Source organism: Netta rufina, assembly GCF_964035555.1.
Source record: "Netta rufina genome assembly, chromosome: 8".
NCBI lineage: Eukaryota > Metazoa > Chordata > Aves > Anseriformes > Anatidae > Netta > Netta rufina.
Genome location: NC_140131.1, coordinates 17270638 through 17287013, shown reverse-complemented (window position 1 = coordinate 17287013; position 16376 = coordinate 17270638). Strand labels below are relative to the sequence as shown.

The following is a 16376-nucleotide window of genomic DNA, read 5'->3' as shown; positions in this document are numbered from 1 at the left end:
AAAAGAGTAATTAATTCCACAGGAAAGAATAATGTTCTTCAATAACTCACAGCCAGATGTTATCTCTAGCACTGTGCTTCTTCACAGATGCTACCCAAAATCATCCTCTGCACAGAAAGACCTTCCTTTTTGTACTCAGCATTATCATACCATGGAATTATGTCACAGAATGGCTCAGGTTGGAAGGGACCTTAAAGATCATCTTGTTTTAACCCCCCTGCCATGAGCAGGGATACCACACACTAGATCAGGTTGCTCAAAGCCCTATCCAGTCTGGCCATAAACACCTTCAGGGATGGGGCATCCACAGCCTCTCTGGTCAACCTGTTCCAGTGCCTCACCACCCTCTGACTGAAGAATTTCCTACTAACACTTCATCTAAATCTCCCCTCTTTCAGTTTTAAGCCATTCCCCCTTGTCCTGTCATTATCTGCCCAAGCAAAAAGTCAATTTCCGTCTTTTTCATGTGCCCACTTCAAGTACTGAAAAGCTGCAAGGTCACCCCAGAGCCTTCTCATCTCCAGGCCGAACATCCCCAGCTCTCTCAACGTTTCTTCGTAGGAGAGCTGCTCCATCCTCTGAGCATCCTCGTTGCCTCCTCTGTACTCACTTTAACAGCCCCACATCCTTCTTGTGCTGGGGGCTCCAGACCTGGATGCAGGACTCCAGGTGGGGCCTCACAAGGGCAGAGCAGAGGGGCACAGTCACCTCCCTCGACCTGCGGGTCACACCTCTGTTGGTGCAGCCCAGGATGCAGTTGCCCTTTGGTCAGTCTTCCCTTGTCAACTGATGCAGTCACTCCATCAGAGAAGGCCACCAGACTGGTCAGGCATGATTTGCCCTTGGTGAAGTCATGCTGGCTGTTCCAGATCACCTCCTCATCCTCCATGTGCCTTGACACTGCTTCCCGGAGAATCTGTTCCATGATCTTCACAGACAAAAAGGTGAAGCTCAGTGGTCTTCCTTTCTACCCTTTTTACAATCAGGAGTGATTTTTCCAGTCACCAGGGACTTCCCCTGACTGCCAGGACTTTTCAAACAGGATGGAGAGAGGCTTGGCAACTCCATCAGTCAATTCTCTCAGAACCCTGGGATGCATGTCATTGGGCTCCATGGACTTGTAGCTATTCATTTTCATCAGGTGGTCTAGAACCTGCTCTTTGCTTATGGTGGGAGGGACTTTGATCCCCCAGCTCATGCCTAGAGGTTCAGGGAAACAAGAGACATGGAAAGCCTGACTGGCAGGGAAGACTGAGGCAAAGAAGGTGTTGAGTACCTTCTCCATGTCTTTTGTTACCAGTTCTCCCTTCTCTTTTATCAGAGGGGGTACACTCTCCTTGTCCTTTCTTTTCTGGCCAATGTACCTATAGAATTCCTTCTTGTTCTTTGCATCTCTTGCCAAGTTCAGGTCCATCTGTGCCTTGGCTTTCCTGATCCCATACCTGCACATCCAGACAGCACCCCTGTACTCTTCCCAGGCCACATGCCCCTGCTTCCAATTATTAGCTCCTCTCTCTCTTTTGCGTAAGTAGAAGCTCATGGTGATTTTGCTACTGTAATATTTCCAAGTCTCTGTCCCTGGTTGAGAGGCTTTTCTACTTTAATTGTAATTTTGTCAAAGCAAAACATATTAAGGAAATAAATTAGAAATACATCAGAAATACAACATATTGTTGTATTTCATTTTTCAACAGTGCTCACATCCTCACCATTTCTGCATTTTAAATGAAAAACGGTAACAGTTTGCTTAAATCTGATCACTGGAAAGAAATTTCTCCAGTCAAGAAAGCCTGAAAGGAAAATTAATGCAATGTTTTCAAGGAGAAAAGTTACTACAAGCATTTGTATGGTAGTACCAAACACCACTTCTTAAGGTCCTAGTGTGAAGTATTTTAATACTCACCAGGTAATATTAGTACTTTATCACTAGAGCTCAGAAGATAGCCATCTTTATACCATGTAAGAACTGGGGGAGGAACAGCATTGGTCTCACAGTACAGAGATAGGGGATTGTTGACAATCACATCTTTATTTTCTCCACCTCTTCCTGTATCTACCATGTTACCAGTTTCCCATCCTCTATAAGGCTTTTGGAAACTAGGAGGAACTACGTTTGAGAAAGAAAAAAAATATAATTTTACAGTGGAAACAACTAGTTATGAAGTCAAGAGATACAGAAGATACTGTAATTGTTAAATAGCAGTAAGTAAAATTAAGTTTATTAAATTAAGCTCCCCCCATTTAGATTAGCCAGGATAATTCTAGTTCTTTTCAACAGAACAAGCAATTGACCAATCTACTGAATGGAGGCTAATAAATAACAATGTAAGAGGACCTGATAACAAGACACAGAGGGTATTGATTAACAATAATTATTTAAATAGCAAACAACCTGCTTTCAATCAAATTCTCATTTTGTTTAAAATTTCAGAAATGACTAATGAATGTCTTGTATTTACACAATGTGTAGGCCAACTGGGTGCTTATGCCTGGAGCCTCCAAGTACTACCTGACACAATTAATAAAATACAACCTCTCAGTTTAAAAGCTAAACTAAAACTTTTTCATGTAAGGCAGAGGAAGATCAGATCTATGACAGCATTCCACTGATTTTACATACACTCCATGTCACAACATGTGAAAGAAAGAAGAATCAAGTACCATATTTCTTAAAGATGAACTAAATATACATGCAATAGAAATCACACAGAACACAAGAGTATTACAATAGACCAAGAAGGGCTAAAGGATACAAAAATTATAAAGAATTCCAACATTCCAGAACATAAATAAAGAGGCTCAGACTACCAAAAAAAACAGGAATTTTATTATTTGAATTCTGTTTACCTTGTATATTTACATCAAATTCCACTTCATCCTCTCCAGCAATGTTGGATGCCAAACAAGTGTAACGACCAGTGTCTGATACTTGACCCTCTTTAATCTGCAGAAAATGGCCACTGGCTTGGATAATGACATGATCATCTGGTTTAAGAGGCTGTAATGTATTTTTAACATGTTAATTAATAATATGGAAATCATAAATTAGGAATAGCCCTATTTGTGGTAGCAGTATGACATCATCTCTCTTGGTCAAATTCTGATTGTTGCAAAATCCTTCCTAAGGCAGTATACTGGGAATAAGAACTTTTTTTTTTTAATTTAAATATTTCCTTTGTTTTGATAGCACTGACAACCAAACATCCTTCAATCTTTGGTTATGCTGTCAGCAAGGCCCACTTTCAATCCATGAAAGGGAAGCAGTTGCTTAGGACGCCGCTTGGGGTGCAGTCCTGAGCCAGGTGCTCCTGGGCTGGCATCCCTGGCCATAGGTGGTGCAGGGGAAGGAAAGCTTTGCCTGACAGCGGCAAGCCCAGCTCTCCTCCTTCATTCCCTCAGCCCAAAAGCTGTTCCTCCTGGAGTAACTCTCGTCAAGCCCCAAGCCCTTAACAGTGGAGACAGTTTTCTTTTCATCTTTGTCAGACACTGTGTATATACACTTTTCTAATCTTGGTAGCTGGTCTCCCAAGGGGATGTTGTTTTACATCACACCTAACCCTGTCTGCTAGCTGCTGCTGAAAGGAGCAATGCCACCCTCATCTGGCAAGTGCTCTTATGGCATCTGATTAAAGCAGGGTGACTCAACCCCTGAAGTCACTGGACAAGCTGATGAGCTGATGGAAAACCTACACATGGAAAACAGTTTTCTGTGAGTTTTACAACCTGATCTAACTCACCCTACAGACACAACCACTATAATCTGCTGCACAGCAAAGACATGGTGTGAACATAAAACTGATGCAGTAGACATACACAGGATTAGATGTTACTGTACCTACAAGTTACATCACACATGACAACACAGACTACAGCAATATAACCTACATCTCTCAATAACAAAAATGGAACACATTAGGGAGTCACCTAGTTCATGGCCTTCAATTCAGTCCACAGATATGAATGGAAGCCATTTTCCCAAGGGCATAGCAAGAAAAAGCTGTCGGATGTCAGTGCTCTGTCAATGGCAGCAAGCTGCTTATAACCACTATCCTTCTTTGGGGCCCTTTCAATTCTCATTGGCAATATAATCAGTACACCCAGGAGGGCCTAGAATTACAGCATATGCTCAAAGCAAGCAGAGTGTATACACAGTCTCTCCTGTGACTTCAGGTTGTTTCTGCATGCTCCTTAAATCCAGCAAGAGCTGGTCCAGCTGCAGAGATGCAGCAGTCTGCCACATATATGCCCTGTCAACAACAGCTAAAGCAAGAGCTGTTATGTTCTCCTTCGTTACACAAGAGTTGCACTGTTTCTTTGTTATTTATAGCAACTCCCAGTAGGCTACATATCAGTATGATTCTGTGGCATCACCCTTCAAAACTGCTTCTTCTCCAGACAGATGCTGCTGCGAAGGCTGCGTGTGGCAGGAACCATGCCTCATTCCCCCTCGCAGAGGATCCAGATGCTTTTGTGGCTTTGCACACTCTGCCAGAACCAAGTGGGAGGCTCTCTGCAACTTCTGCAAGGGCAGCAATTAGAGGAACCAAGCATGGGGCCATTCTGCACCAAGGCCTTTGGGGAATACAAATGATGGCAAAGCAACATGTGGTAATACCACGGGATGCTACTTCTAGGTAGAGCCCTCCCTCTTTAAAGCACAGGCCAGCAGTAGGCCCTGGGAACCCCATGGCTGATGTCTCAGTTGTACTGCCGGGCACCCACAAAGAAACGAGGGTCAATTTGCAAAGATCTGACCAGCAGCAAGCATCCTAACAGACTCGAGGGGTGATTCTGCCAGCAGGAGACAAGGGAAGATGACTTCCTACTGACTTTAGCAGTGCAAGCGAGCGTGCTGCGCTACATGAATGTTCATTAGTAGTGATAATGAATATGCAGTTGTTTCTGTAGGAAATCCACCCATTAGAAGGAATTGAAGTAGTCACTGGCCTGTCCATCCTTGTACCAGCTGATCGCAGCAGCAGGAATGGCATGTGCTTCACACTCCAGGGTAAGGCTGTGGTTTACTTTGATCTTCACTTCTTTAGGGGAGAGACCCATCCCTGAGCTATCACCCTTGTTAATGGTGGGTGGAACTGCACAAAAACAAAGGGAGTGAGAGAGACCTTTCTGAGATACTGTCTTATGCAGAATTTCAAAACTAGCTGGACAAAGGGAAAACCCAGACAATAACCCTGGGAAAACCAAGTGCATTCCCCATATAATCTGGCTCTTTCCCACAGCTCAGTTAATATAGTTCAGCCGTGTTCAATAATTGTAGACATGCAAACCTACTATAGCCTTACCTAGCTACAGCACTTTATTATGCATTTGGCTTAAATTCTACAAAGTTCAGTGTACTGCAGTCATTAAAAAGCATTTTAATGGAAACCAATATTCTCAGAACCATATGTTAGAACCGAAGTCCACACTCAGAGTAGCTGGATAAAACTCAAAATTTCCATTCCATTGAAACCCCAATGTTGCAAAATCTTGTTTCGTTCTGAATCAGAATGAAAACAGAACATTTCAAAATTCTTAAACAACCCCCCAGCCTGGTCTCATAATACCTCTGAAATTATTTTAAATTCTTTCAAGAATTTATTTTTTTTTCTTCAATGTGATATCTTAAACTCTCCCTAATGCTTATAGTACCATAATAGCTGACAGTTGCAATGGCAGTGGTGGGGGGCTGGGCCGGGGGTGCTATATAGTCATACTTCAATTACGAACTCTCTTCTCATTATTCCTAGTCCAATGGGGCCTTATTGTGTAATTACACTTTGTGTAATTAAAATAACAGCATGGTTACTGTGAGGGAGCAAACCAAACTCCAATTCAGACTGAAAGGTTAGCAAATTAAAAAAGAGAGAGAGATGAGAAACTATGCTTGACTGAGCCCATAATGAAGAGTTTGAGCATTAAAATAGAATATTAGGCACAGATGCCCAAAGGACAATGTGCTGACAGGAAAGCTTGAATGGGAAAGCTTTTGTGCATACGGTCTTTTACAGGAAGATATAAAAATAGTATCCTCCTGTTTTACCTTAGTCGAGAAAGTTTTCCATTAGATGTTATGACTCCCCTCCTTTCTTTCTAAAAGAGTTTCAGTACTCATGAGATTCTCTGCTCACATCTATTGTGCTGCATTTGCCTGATTTGAAAATCACGACCAAAAGTATTTCAAAAGAAACTGAAGTTCATCATTTCTTAAATGTCTTCCCCTGGGTGGTACAAAGATTCTTGGCCGTACACCAGCACTTGTAAAGGATGCAACAGCAAACTTTTCAAGTACCTTTCTTCAAGAAATGACATGAGCTAATGCAGATGTTTGGTAAACAAAACCACTAACAGAAATCCCTTTGTGCACCAGGATAGGTAACACTGAAAAAAACGGAAGAATGCAAACAAAAAAAAATTATATTGGAAGCATCTCCTTACTGTAGACTTTCACTTCATAGTGTTTCAAAGTTTCTCCAGCCTCATTTGTGGCTATGCAGGTGTATCTCCCAGCATTGTCCTCCTGTGCACTTAGAATTTGCAGGGTCCGACCACCTGCCAAAAAAGGTCATTCCTTAATAGGGTCTAAGTTATATTTTTTCTTTCTGATTATTTAAACAATTTCTGCAGCATATTTTCAATCCTTTGGTCTCGATTCTACACCCTTAGATGAGCTTGAGAAACTGAATGTTTACCACCATGTATACCCTGCAATAAATGAGTGCATAATTCGCAGCAGTGCTTTGGATCACAACACCTGTTAGTTGGAAAAATCTTGGAAAATCTGTTAACATAGCTTTTTATTAGGAATTTCTTGAAGATAGAAAGAAGTGACTTAGGATTCTGCATTTCATTCACAGAAAATGGAAAAGTAGGCATTACCACTGAAACTAAGCAAAACCAGAATATCCAACATAAATTGGTAGATGTTAGCCTCTGAACTGCATTTCATTTTCAGTGCAGTATTTCATATGAAATAGGCCCCCAACTCTCTCTCCACAGAATGGATAGAAGCAACAGCTACAATGTGAAATGAAATTTAAATATGAATGAATCAGTCGGATTTAAGACTTCAGGTGGCCTCTACAACTTTGATATCCATCAATTTCCTTCCCATACTGTCTTGTTTATGATTTATATTGTCTGCATTCTCAGAGATGAGTCACTGTTTAATTTGGCTGCAGCTCTTTCCAGACTCTATTCCTAAGGATTGTCCCCCCATGTAATAATTCACTTCCTCGCTGTCAATATCAAGACTCACTCCTTCTATGAACAGCTGCAGCTAATAATGCTAAAGTACTGGTTCATGTACATTACTTCAGTGTTACAAGTAAAGCTTTTTCCTGTTTTCAACCTCCATAGATGTTTTAGGTAACAGTTACTCCACAAATTAGAAATTGCAAACTACTAAATGCATAGAAAAATGACACCTCATTCTTATCACTAGCTTTGCCGTTTTTCTCTCTCCATCAAGTTCATTCCCACACTTAATTTCAAGATACTTCCATTCATTAGTAACTCCAATTAACTTGTTTGCCACCATTTAGCTCTATGGAACAAAAGGATAAATACTTGAACACAAATAAAATACACGTAATTAGTCGGTTGTGAAGCACTTAAAAATAATGGAATTGCCAGTGCTAAAATGGTACAAATATTGCACTTCACATAAATATACTTGATTTATTAAAAAAATGTAGCAGTAACCAAACAATAGAAGAACAAAACATTGTATTAGTTCTCAACAAGAACAAAAAATTTACCTGGCAAAATGCGGATATTTCTGTTTGATTCTAAAGGATTACCATCTTTCAGCCAGGTGACTGTAGCTGGAGGATAGGAATAAGCCTCACAAACCAGTGATGTTGGGCTGTTGAGGATAACAGTGATCTCTTCTGCACTGCCATAGCTGTCTGCTCCCACAATGACCGGAGACACTAGGAGCAACAAAATCATCAAACAGAGAAACGACCGCTCTGAAAAGCCATTTTTGTGTTCAGCCTCAGAATCTGGTTCCAGCCTCAAATAGCTGTGAGACATTCCTACTAGGCATACTGAAAACCAGAACCAGACAACATTCATTTGGTTTTATGTTTTGTACTGCAGTCAAAGGTCAGCCCCTGCTGGCGGAATCCATCCACCCTTAGCTCTTGTCAAACACAGGTCAGCAGGATGCCAGCCACTTCTTGCACAGCAGCTGGCAGACCCGCTGCCTGATGATCCTGTGCGCAGCAAACTGGTAGGAGGTATGAGCCTAGGAAATGAGGATGTGGAAAACAAATTCACCATTGTTTGTATTTGGTTATGCAATAACTATTATGAAAAAAGCAAACTGCAGATGGTTTCAGCTTTTACAAAAAGATTACAATCTGATACTCTTTCCTTGAATCACAGTAAGCCAACATACTGACTTGCTTATTCACCACAGATAAGGTCCTCTTACAGCTCTGCATTTTCTACCTCTATATTGTTTAAAGCATGGAACTGCTGTTTCTGTTGAACTACTGTCATTTATCAGTTACATAGCCATTAAACTTTAATCATAGCCAGGCAACTTAAACCTTGCTATAATTAAAAGACGACAAAATTCCAATGAGATTATCTGTTTGTTTGTTTTTTTTCCTGAGATTAATATTTTTTCTCTAAGAGCCAACCCAGCTGTCTTACCAAGTACATTAAGACTGTAACTTTTGCTCTTATCTCCAGCTGTATTGGATGCAATACATGTGTATCTCCCCGTGTCAGTGACATGAGCATTGGTGATTTGCAGGAAACGCCCACTGGACAGAAACTTGTGATCTTCATCCTCAGCTAGAGGTCGCCCATCCTTTACCCAGGTGATCTGTGGTACAGGATTCCCTTAATGGAGTTAAGAGAATTGCAAATATTAGCTGTTGTATAGCCTCCAGGATATTCCAAGATTTCTGAGTAACAGAAAAATTTAATTTTGATGCCACCTTACAATATATTTGTTAGGAAGATGCTTCGGAATATATTCTATAGTCTCTGAACATCCTGAAGTAATATATACCTCCTCTTAAATTCTACAGGACTTTAGAGAAGAAATACCACAGCACCTAACCTCTTGGTTACGTTTTATACTACCTTTAAACAAGGAGTGCATGTGGCAGGACTAGCACCAAGGTTAAATCTGAAATTTAAAAATTCCACTGAAAATTCCATTTAAAACACCCTGTTCAGAACCAGTGAAGATCAACACTATGAGATCAGATCAATAAAGGTATAAATACTGTATATTTTTACCTATCACTTCACATGTCAGGGTAACACTGTGCTTCTCTTTCACTTTCATATCTTCCAGCTTATTTTCACCCACAATCCCTGGAGGCACTGGAATCAAATAAGGAGACAATACCAGCAGCTATTACTTACAAACAATTTAAATATAGCATAGACTTATTCAGGCCATGTGTGTCAGGATGTACTTCCCTTAATCACAGAAATCAATAAATGGCTCCGCTCTGACAGAAATAGCTCCAGATGAGAAACAGTGTAGAGCTACCCTGCCTGGACAACAGCTACACCTCTGTTCTGCACCCCTTAAACATACTGATCCATGACAAGGACAAGAGAGGGCCATAGGCTGAGCATACCACCTCACTTTTTTCACAGCTAAAGAGAGTCAGGGTGCTGAGGCATATTCCCCACATTTCTGAGTACGGTTATTAGAGCAACATGGATGAACACTTGAGTTACTAATAAGGCCAGGTTTGATTGTATGCACCACTAAGTTTTATAAGTTTGCAAACAAATTGCTTCACTCACATTAAGCAGCAAGTGATTCATTTGCTCAAACAATGTGCTTAAGTTTAAGAGTTATTTTCCAACATTAATTGAAAGCATCCATCTAGAAGTCTAGGGAAAGAACAGATTTAAAACAAAACAACAACAAAAGCAGTTGGAAAGAAAAAAGCTTGCTTGTTCACATAATATGTGTGTGGTTTTTTTTGTCTGTTTTTTTCTTACAAGCACACTCAAAGCAATACAATAGATTGCCAACAAGTAGGTGCTCTGTAAAGGCACAAAAGTGTTTTATGCAATTACAGCTGCTGGAGAGGCAGCTGAACAAATTACACATCTTGCTGTGGTACAAATCATGTTTCTCTGGGGAAATAAAAGATAAAGCCATACCATTAAAATACCTATCCATATCCTGAATAGCTTATTCTGTACAAGAAACTTGTACTGTGTGACTGACTACTTGATGACGCGTTTCCAACTAATCCTGGTCAACAGGACCACAGAGACTAACACGTTACTGGATGAGGGAGGCCAAGCTGTCAATGTGTTGGTGAGGAGCCTCTCAGGCCCACAAACTTCCAGAGCACTGATGAACTGCTTCGTTCAAAGTAGAGGTATTTGTAGATCCAGGATAAAAGAAAATGGCACTAGAAATCAAAGTAGGCATGGAGTATTACATATTTAAAAGGAGGCCTGCAATTATAAGAAAGCAGCCCAATCTCCAAGAGATTTGGGGAAATTTTATAACAAAAATGCTGGACTAGGGAGCCAGATACTTCTCTTTAATAATCCTATAAAATGCAAACTTTCAGCCAATGTGGAAGGTCTAAAAAAAGAGGAAGTAAAATATATTCAACAGCTTATTTGTGACCTACCAGTAAGTTGGAATTGAAAGTTTTATTAAAATAACAACCATGATAATATGCAGAATTCATTGTTAAAAGAGAAAAATAGTACGATACATGTGATCTTCCATACTAATGAAGAGTGCAAACTAGAGTAAGGGAAAATGAAAAGTTAAAAGAGATTCGAATTTCAGTTAAAAGAGATTTCAAATTTGAAGCAGCAAAAATGCTGCTTCAGCACATCGAGAAGTTGGTTTCTGAACATGACAAATGGCAAGATGAGGGTTAGCAGAATTTAGTATGCAGGAAGATGTGGCCGGTACTGGCAATTTTACCCCCTTGTGGTACAGTTATGATCACATATGATACGTGTCCTAGTGTTCAAATATGACAAGACAAAGATGCATCAACTGGAGGAATTAGATGGGATAAAATATAACCTATGATTATACAGGTCAGGACATAAGTCTGGCCAGAAGTTAGTATGCATAAACAGAGCAACTCATCACTTTGGCCCCAAAACAACACAGTAAGATGTCAACACATTTCAGAACTAAAACAAAGCCACACCAAATGTTTTGCAAATATGTAAGTATTAGGCTTGTTACACCAAGCTCTCCATGCAATCTGGCTTGCCTGTTGCACCTCCTACACCAATTTAGAGAAACACCAGGATGTCTCTGTATGGTTCCTATTTACAGTGAGCTGGTGAATAGTCTGTGTCAACATCAGACCACATTCCTGTAACTTTCCTCTAGAAGGACAAAGAAATTACTGGGGGGAGGGAAGAAGAGACTGAACAAAGGAATTTTCCACTTAGCCCACTTGAAATCAGCTTCACTGAGCATTTGTCTTCAAGGCAAACAAAGCCTATGCAAGAGAGATTCCCAGAAGCATCATGAACACCCTGCTACTAACACCTTCCAAAGAAAACAGTAAAACAATGAATGCTTTTCAGTGTTTATACATCTCTTCCATTCTACCAGACTTACACTTCCATGAGCTCATCAAATAAACATGAACTGACATGAAAATAAGTTATCATTTACAGACTGAATATGCGTAAGTCAGCTGAAGGCAAGGCAAACTGATAGCACTCAAGAGCTTAAGGCACTTGGAAACTTAAGGCAATTTATATACAGTAATGCTGCAAGACAACTTCCATCAGGCCTGCTAATCATTGATATAAATAATAAATAGCTACTAAACCATAAAGCAGGAAGTGGGAGGGGAATTAAGTAATGTGACACAAATTCACATTATGAGTTCCAAACAGCCTTTAATAAGCCTGCTGTGCTTGTATAATACGCTAGCAGGGTCACCCACTACTACCACACTTAGCTATTTGCTTTACAATACCAAAAGCTCCAAGAATTGAAAATTTCTGCTGGATCAGAGATCTGTTTTTCAAAATTGATTCCATCTCCAGTGTTTAATCTCCCTGTAGGCCCTGGCTTTGCATTCACATCTTTGTTGCAACAGATTATCATCATGCAAGTCAGCGATACACATTACACCCAGTGCTGATTTTAATTCATGAGCATCATCATACAGAGTTGCACTCTTCTGCCTTCAAGCATTAGGTGCAACAGACAGAACAAGAACAGTTTACGTGGTTTTCTGAGGCTGTAGTTTTTTTTTCAACTTTAAAACAGCTTAAATTCAGGCTGATGCCAAAGGAAACAGTGCTACTTCCCTGACCACTCATTCTTGTCATCTTCCTTTCACCAGCACTGGCATTTACAGGCTATGTGGTGAACAAGCAGGGAACCGACCTGGCTGAAAACTAACCAGACCAGGAAAAAACAACCTCCCCACTTTTCCAGATCACCTATAATCTGATTCACGTTGTTCATCCTATCCAAGGCATAGAGAAGCTATGAGCAACAAGCAACTGAAGGGAGGGTGGGAATCAGGCTGTAAGCATCCCCCCAACTTCCATGATACTGAAATAACAACGTAACTGAAGCCAGAGGTATGTTGACACAGATCCTTTTCAGAAAAGGACCAACAAACCACAAAATCTAAGTAACTGCCAGTTATTCTAAATTATGCCTGGAGAATCCTAGTTTTTAAAAACTAAGAACACAGCAAATTCACATGTAAAAGCAATTTCTCTTTAACACCTGATTTTCCAACCATGTTATCAGATGCTTCTTTCTTTCCCCTAAGGACATTTATTTTGGCATAATGATTTTTTAAATACCAGCAAAATATACAGTATAGCCCTGTATCTTTTCTTCTTCTATTGTAACAAAAATTATCATGTACCTACCTAGAACAGAAAGGTCAAAATCCTTCCTTGCTTCTCCTGCAGCATTGGTCACTACACAAGTATACTGCCCTTCATTTGATACAGTTGTGTGTGTCAAACGGAGCGTTCTACCCCCTGAGAATGAAAAAAATGTAGAATTATTAAAGTTCTGCTCCAACCAACCTGCTCCCAAATTGTTAGCTCCAATTTCTTATGTTTTACTTAAATTTACAGGAGTATATTCCTCTTTTTAATGTGCTTATTTTTGTTATACAAGGAATAACGTAAACTGACCTTACTCCTACTCCCATAACTGCTGTGTCCCTGTGCAGCTCCTCAGCTTCCCAGTATTTTTAGACCCATGCTTTCCATTGATTATGATACTCTTCCTATCCAGTAATTGCCAAATTACCCTGACACATCCCTTCTCCCTCCATTCCCACACCTTTATTTTTTTTTCTTCAATCAATTGTTTTCTGGAAGAAATCAACAGATCAAATTAAAATCACTGAAAACTTGCAGAGAAAGAGCATGCAGAGAAAATGCAACCTGCTCTAGACAGGTCACAAACTATATACAAACACATCAGAGGTACAGCCCACTCGAAATTCATTGGTTCAGTGCGGACACTGGATGTATCAGGTACACTGTGTCTGCAATATGCAGGATTTGTGCACATTCCTTCTATGCAGGAAATCATGACAGAATAGTCTAAGACAGCAGGACTTTTGCTTACCTAAGTACTTTGCTGTACTGGAATCTACATGACTGTACAGGAAAAATAATAAAGCAGAGAGAGAAAGAGACAGAGTGATGTACACAGAAAAATAAGTCTATTTTTTATAAACACATGCATACACTTATATGGTTGACCAGAGGACCCCACTTCAACCTAGCAGCAAAACTTCTCATTGCATCCTTTTGGCAGAGGAACGAGCATTTAAGTGTAAAAACAAACATGGTGGCCATCCCTTACCCTTTTCCACTTTCTCATCAGCTGCTCTCACATTAACAATCATTACCACACAGAACACTACATCTAAACTGTTTGTCTGTGGATCTCTACTGGGTCTCATTACCAGGATGTATCCCACAAATTTATGTTCCTGGTCATGTGCTTTGAAGGAAGAAACTTAACCCGCTTGATGGATAGATTTCTTTCACTGAAGAAATTATACCTGCTGGACTGAGGAAGGCTCTGTTCTTGCAGTCTCATGTCACCCTGATCCCTTCTCCCACCCATACCCTGAACAAAGCTACGTAAGACTCAAAATGAAACAGACACCTGCCTGTAGGAGAGTAACTTTCCATGATTTCACACACTTGCATACCCAGAGCTCCCGTGCTGAGGCAGGATATGATTCTTCACATTCAGCTACAACTTAATAAAACCGTCTCTCCTTTTTAAAGCTAATATGAAGCTTAATGCATGGTCTGCAAAACAGCAGATGTGGTGGCATAGTGAAAACTTTTTTTTTCCCCTAAAGGAACCATATCAAGTATCTCCAAAAGGAAGCAGCAGCATAGTATCTGAATTAACAGACAGTTGCCAGCAGTGTGTCCACACATTTAAATCATCTGCAATGCCAAGTATGTTTTCAATCAACAGAACTGAAATATTGCTTTGGCAGAGTATTTTACCTCTTAAATATTAGTCAGTTTTTGTTGTTGTTGTTTTTCTTACAGCTATACAAGCACAAAGGGAGTCTCAAATGCGATGTTGGTCACAGATCACTACCACAATATGTAGATTTCCAAAGAACTATATGAAAGCATGAAGTTTGCTGGAAAACAAAGCACTGAGTTCTGGCTTGCTTCCCCCCTCCCACTGCAGCTAACATTCAGAGACAATAAACATCTACTTGTGTCTCACCCTTCCTGACACTGCAATCCGGGTGGTGATATTAGTGTGGGTGTAGAAATCAACAGAGTAGGAACAATCAAGCCCAGAAAACATTGGTTTTTGTTGATGGCAACTATGCACCAAAAGGAATGCACACTAACTCAGATACTGCATAATAATCAGACACCACCACCCCTTTTTCCATGTGCCATAATTAAAAATAGGAAAGAAGAAAACAGGGCTACATGCAACGTCAAAAGTTACACTGATGGAAAAAATGCCTGATAAATTCCAGCTTCAAATGCAGTCTTAGCTGAGCTTCTAGTTTCTTTACCTTTCTGATAGTTTTCTTATGTTCATGCTGTAGGATGGCTTGTCTTGCATGGTGGCTACGTTAGAATATTAGAAACTTTGTGAAAACTTACTTTCATGAGATTTATGGTGGCAAACCCAAAATCAAAGAAACATCTCTGTTGTTGTCTATATGTATCAGTTCTTAGCCAAAGGAACAGTCCACAAAGCTGATTTCCAGACACAAGAAGCCAAAGCAAAACATGTTGCCTGCTTGGTACACAACTTCCATTTTAATATCAAGGGTTGCTAACTCAATTTCCTATTTTAAACAAAAAAAAAAAACACAACTGCAGCTGCTAGTCAAATACTCTCACTTCCCTACAGTATTGCAAGATGGTTTACAGAAACAAGTGCTAAGGCCTCTTATTTCACATGTGTCTGTCAATTGCTACTGTCATAAAAGGATGCTTGAACTAGTTCTTTGTAGGTTATGCCAGCTTGAAAAACGAGACCCCAGTGAATTGGGACTGTCATTCTGAACACCTGTCATACATTTCTCCAGATCCCTTGGGCTTCATACTATACTTGCTAATGCAATATTCTGTGCTGTCCTTGACTGATCACGCAATTCCAGCTTTTACAAAACGACATTCTGAAGGTCAGATTCAATTAGCTTCAGGGCTAGTAAGTATTTACATGCATTAATTGCTGAGGCTCATGAATAGATTTCCATTTGTTTTTATATACAGACACAGAGAAATGAAAGATGTATTTTGTTTATGGTCATCTGTATTCATCTGAGGGGCGAGGAAATGTCATATTATAGCTTTCTATGTATCAGCACTGACAAATACATCTCCATCTGACGTATTTCTGGAAACACAGATACTGGACTGACATACAGCTAGAACTATGGCTTATTCCATGACAAAGACTGAACAGTTACCACACCTTTGACCCACGCATGTAAAGTTTGGTAACAACTTACACAGTTTACTTTAGCTATTTGATAGGCACTTCAACATGATCTGTTACAATTTACTGAATAGCTTGGATAACAGTTTCTTTTCTCTCCATGTCTTTACACGATTATTAAATGAAACTTTCTTCCATGTGAAATACCTACAGTACAGATTCAGAAGGCTCTTCATTCCGTTCCCTTTTTCAAAGATAACTACAGCTTTAAATATGTGCTGTACCTGAGAGGATGCGCACTGAGCTGTTCAAAGTGACAGGCCAGCCATTCTTGAGCCATGTTATCGATGGCAGGGGAATTCCCGAAGCTTCACAAACCAGAGAGATGGGATTCTTCTCCACAGTGCTGATGTTCTCAGGCACCTGCAGGTCACCAGCAATACTTGGGGGAACTACAGAATAAGAG

At 40.2% G+C, this 16376-nt stretch overlaps 1 protein-coding gene across 1 annotated transcript in view; it reads right to left on the bottom strand.

The window, feature by feature from the left end:
• The window catches only part of HMCN1 (hemicentin 1), a gene marked incomplete at its 5' end in the record, with an annotated part of 190986 nt that overhangs the window by 53669 nt on the left and 120941 nt on the right, over positions 1–16376 (bottom strand). The window contains 9 exons of the mRNA XM_084291227.1: positions 1904–2107; positions 2848–2998; positions 4948–5093; positions 6439–6552; positions 7761–7934; positions 8665–8856; positions 9262–9348; positions 12880–12993; positions 16195–16362. Coding sequence (XP_084147353.1) covers positions 1904–2107; positions 2848–2998; positions 4948–5093; positions 6439–6552; positions 7761–7934; positions 8665–8856; positions 9262–9348; positions 12880–12993; positions 16195–16362 — 1350 coding nt within the window. The remainder of the gene's footprint in view (positions 1–1903; positions 2108–2847; positions 2999–4947; positions 5094–6438; positions 6553–7760; positions 7935–8664; positions 8857–9261; positions 9349–12879; positions 12994–16194; positions 16363–16376) is intronic.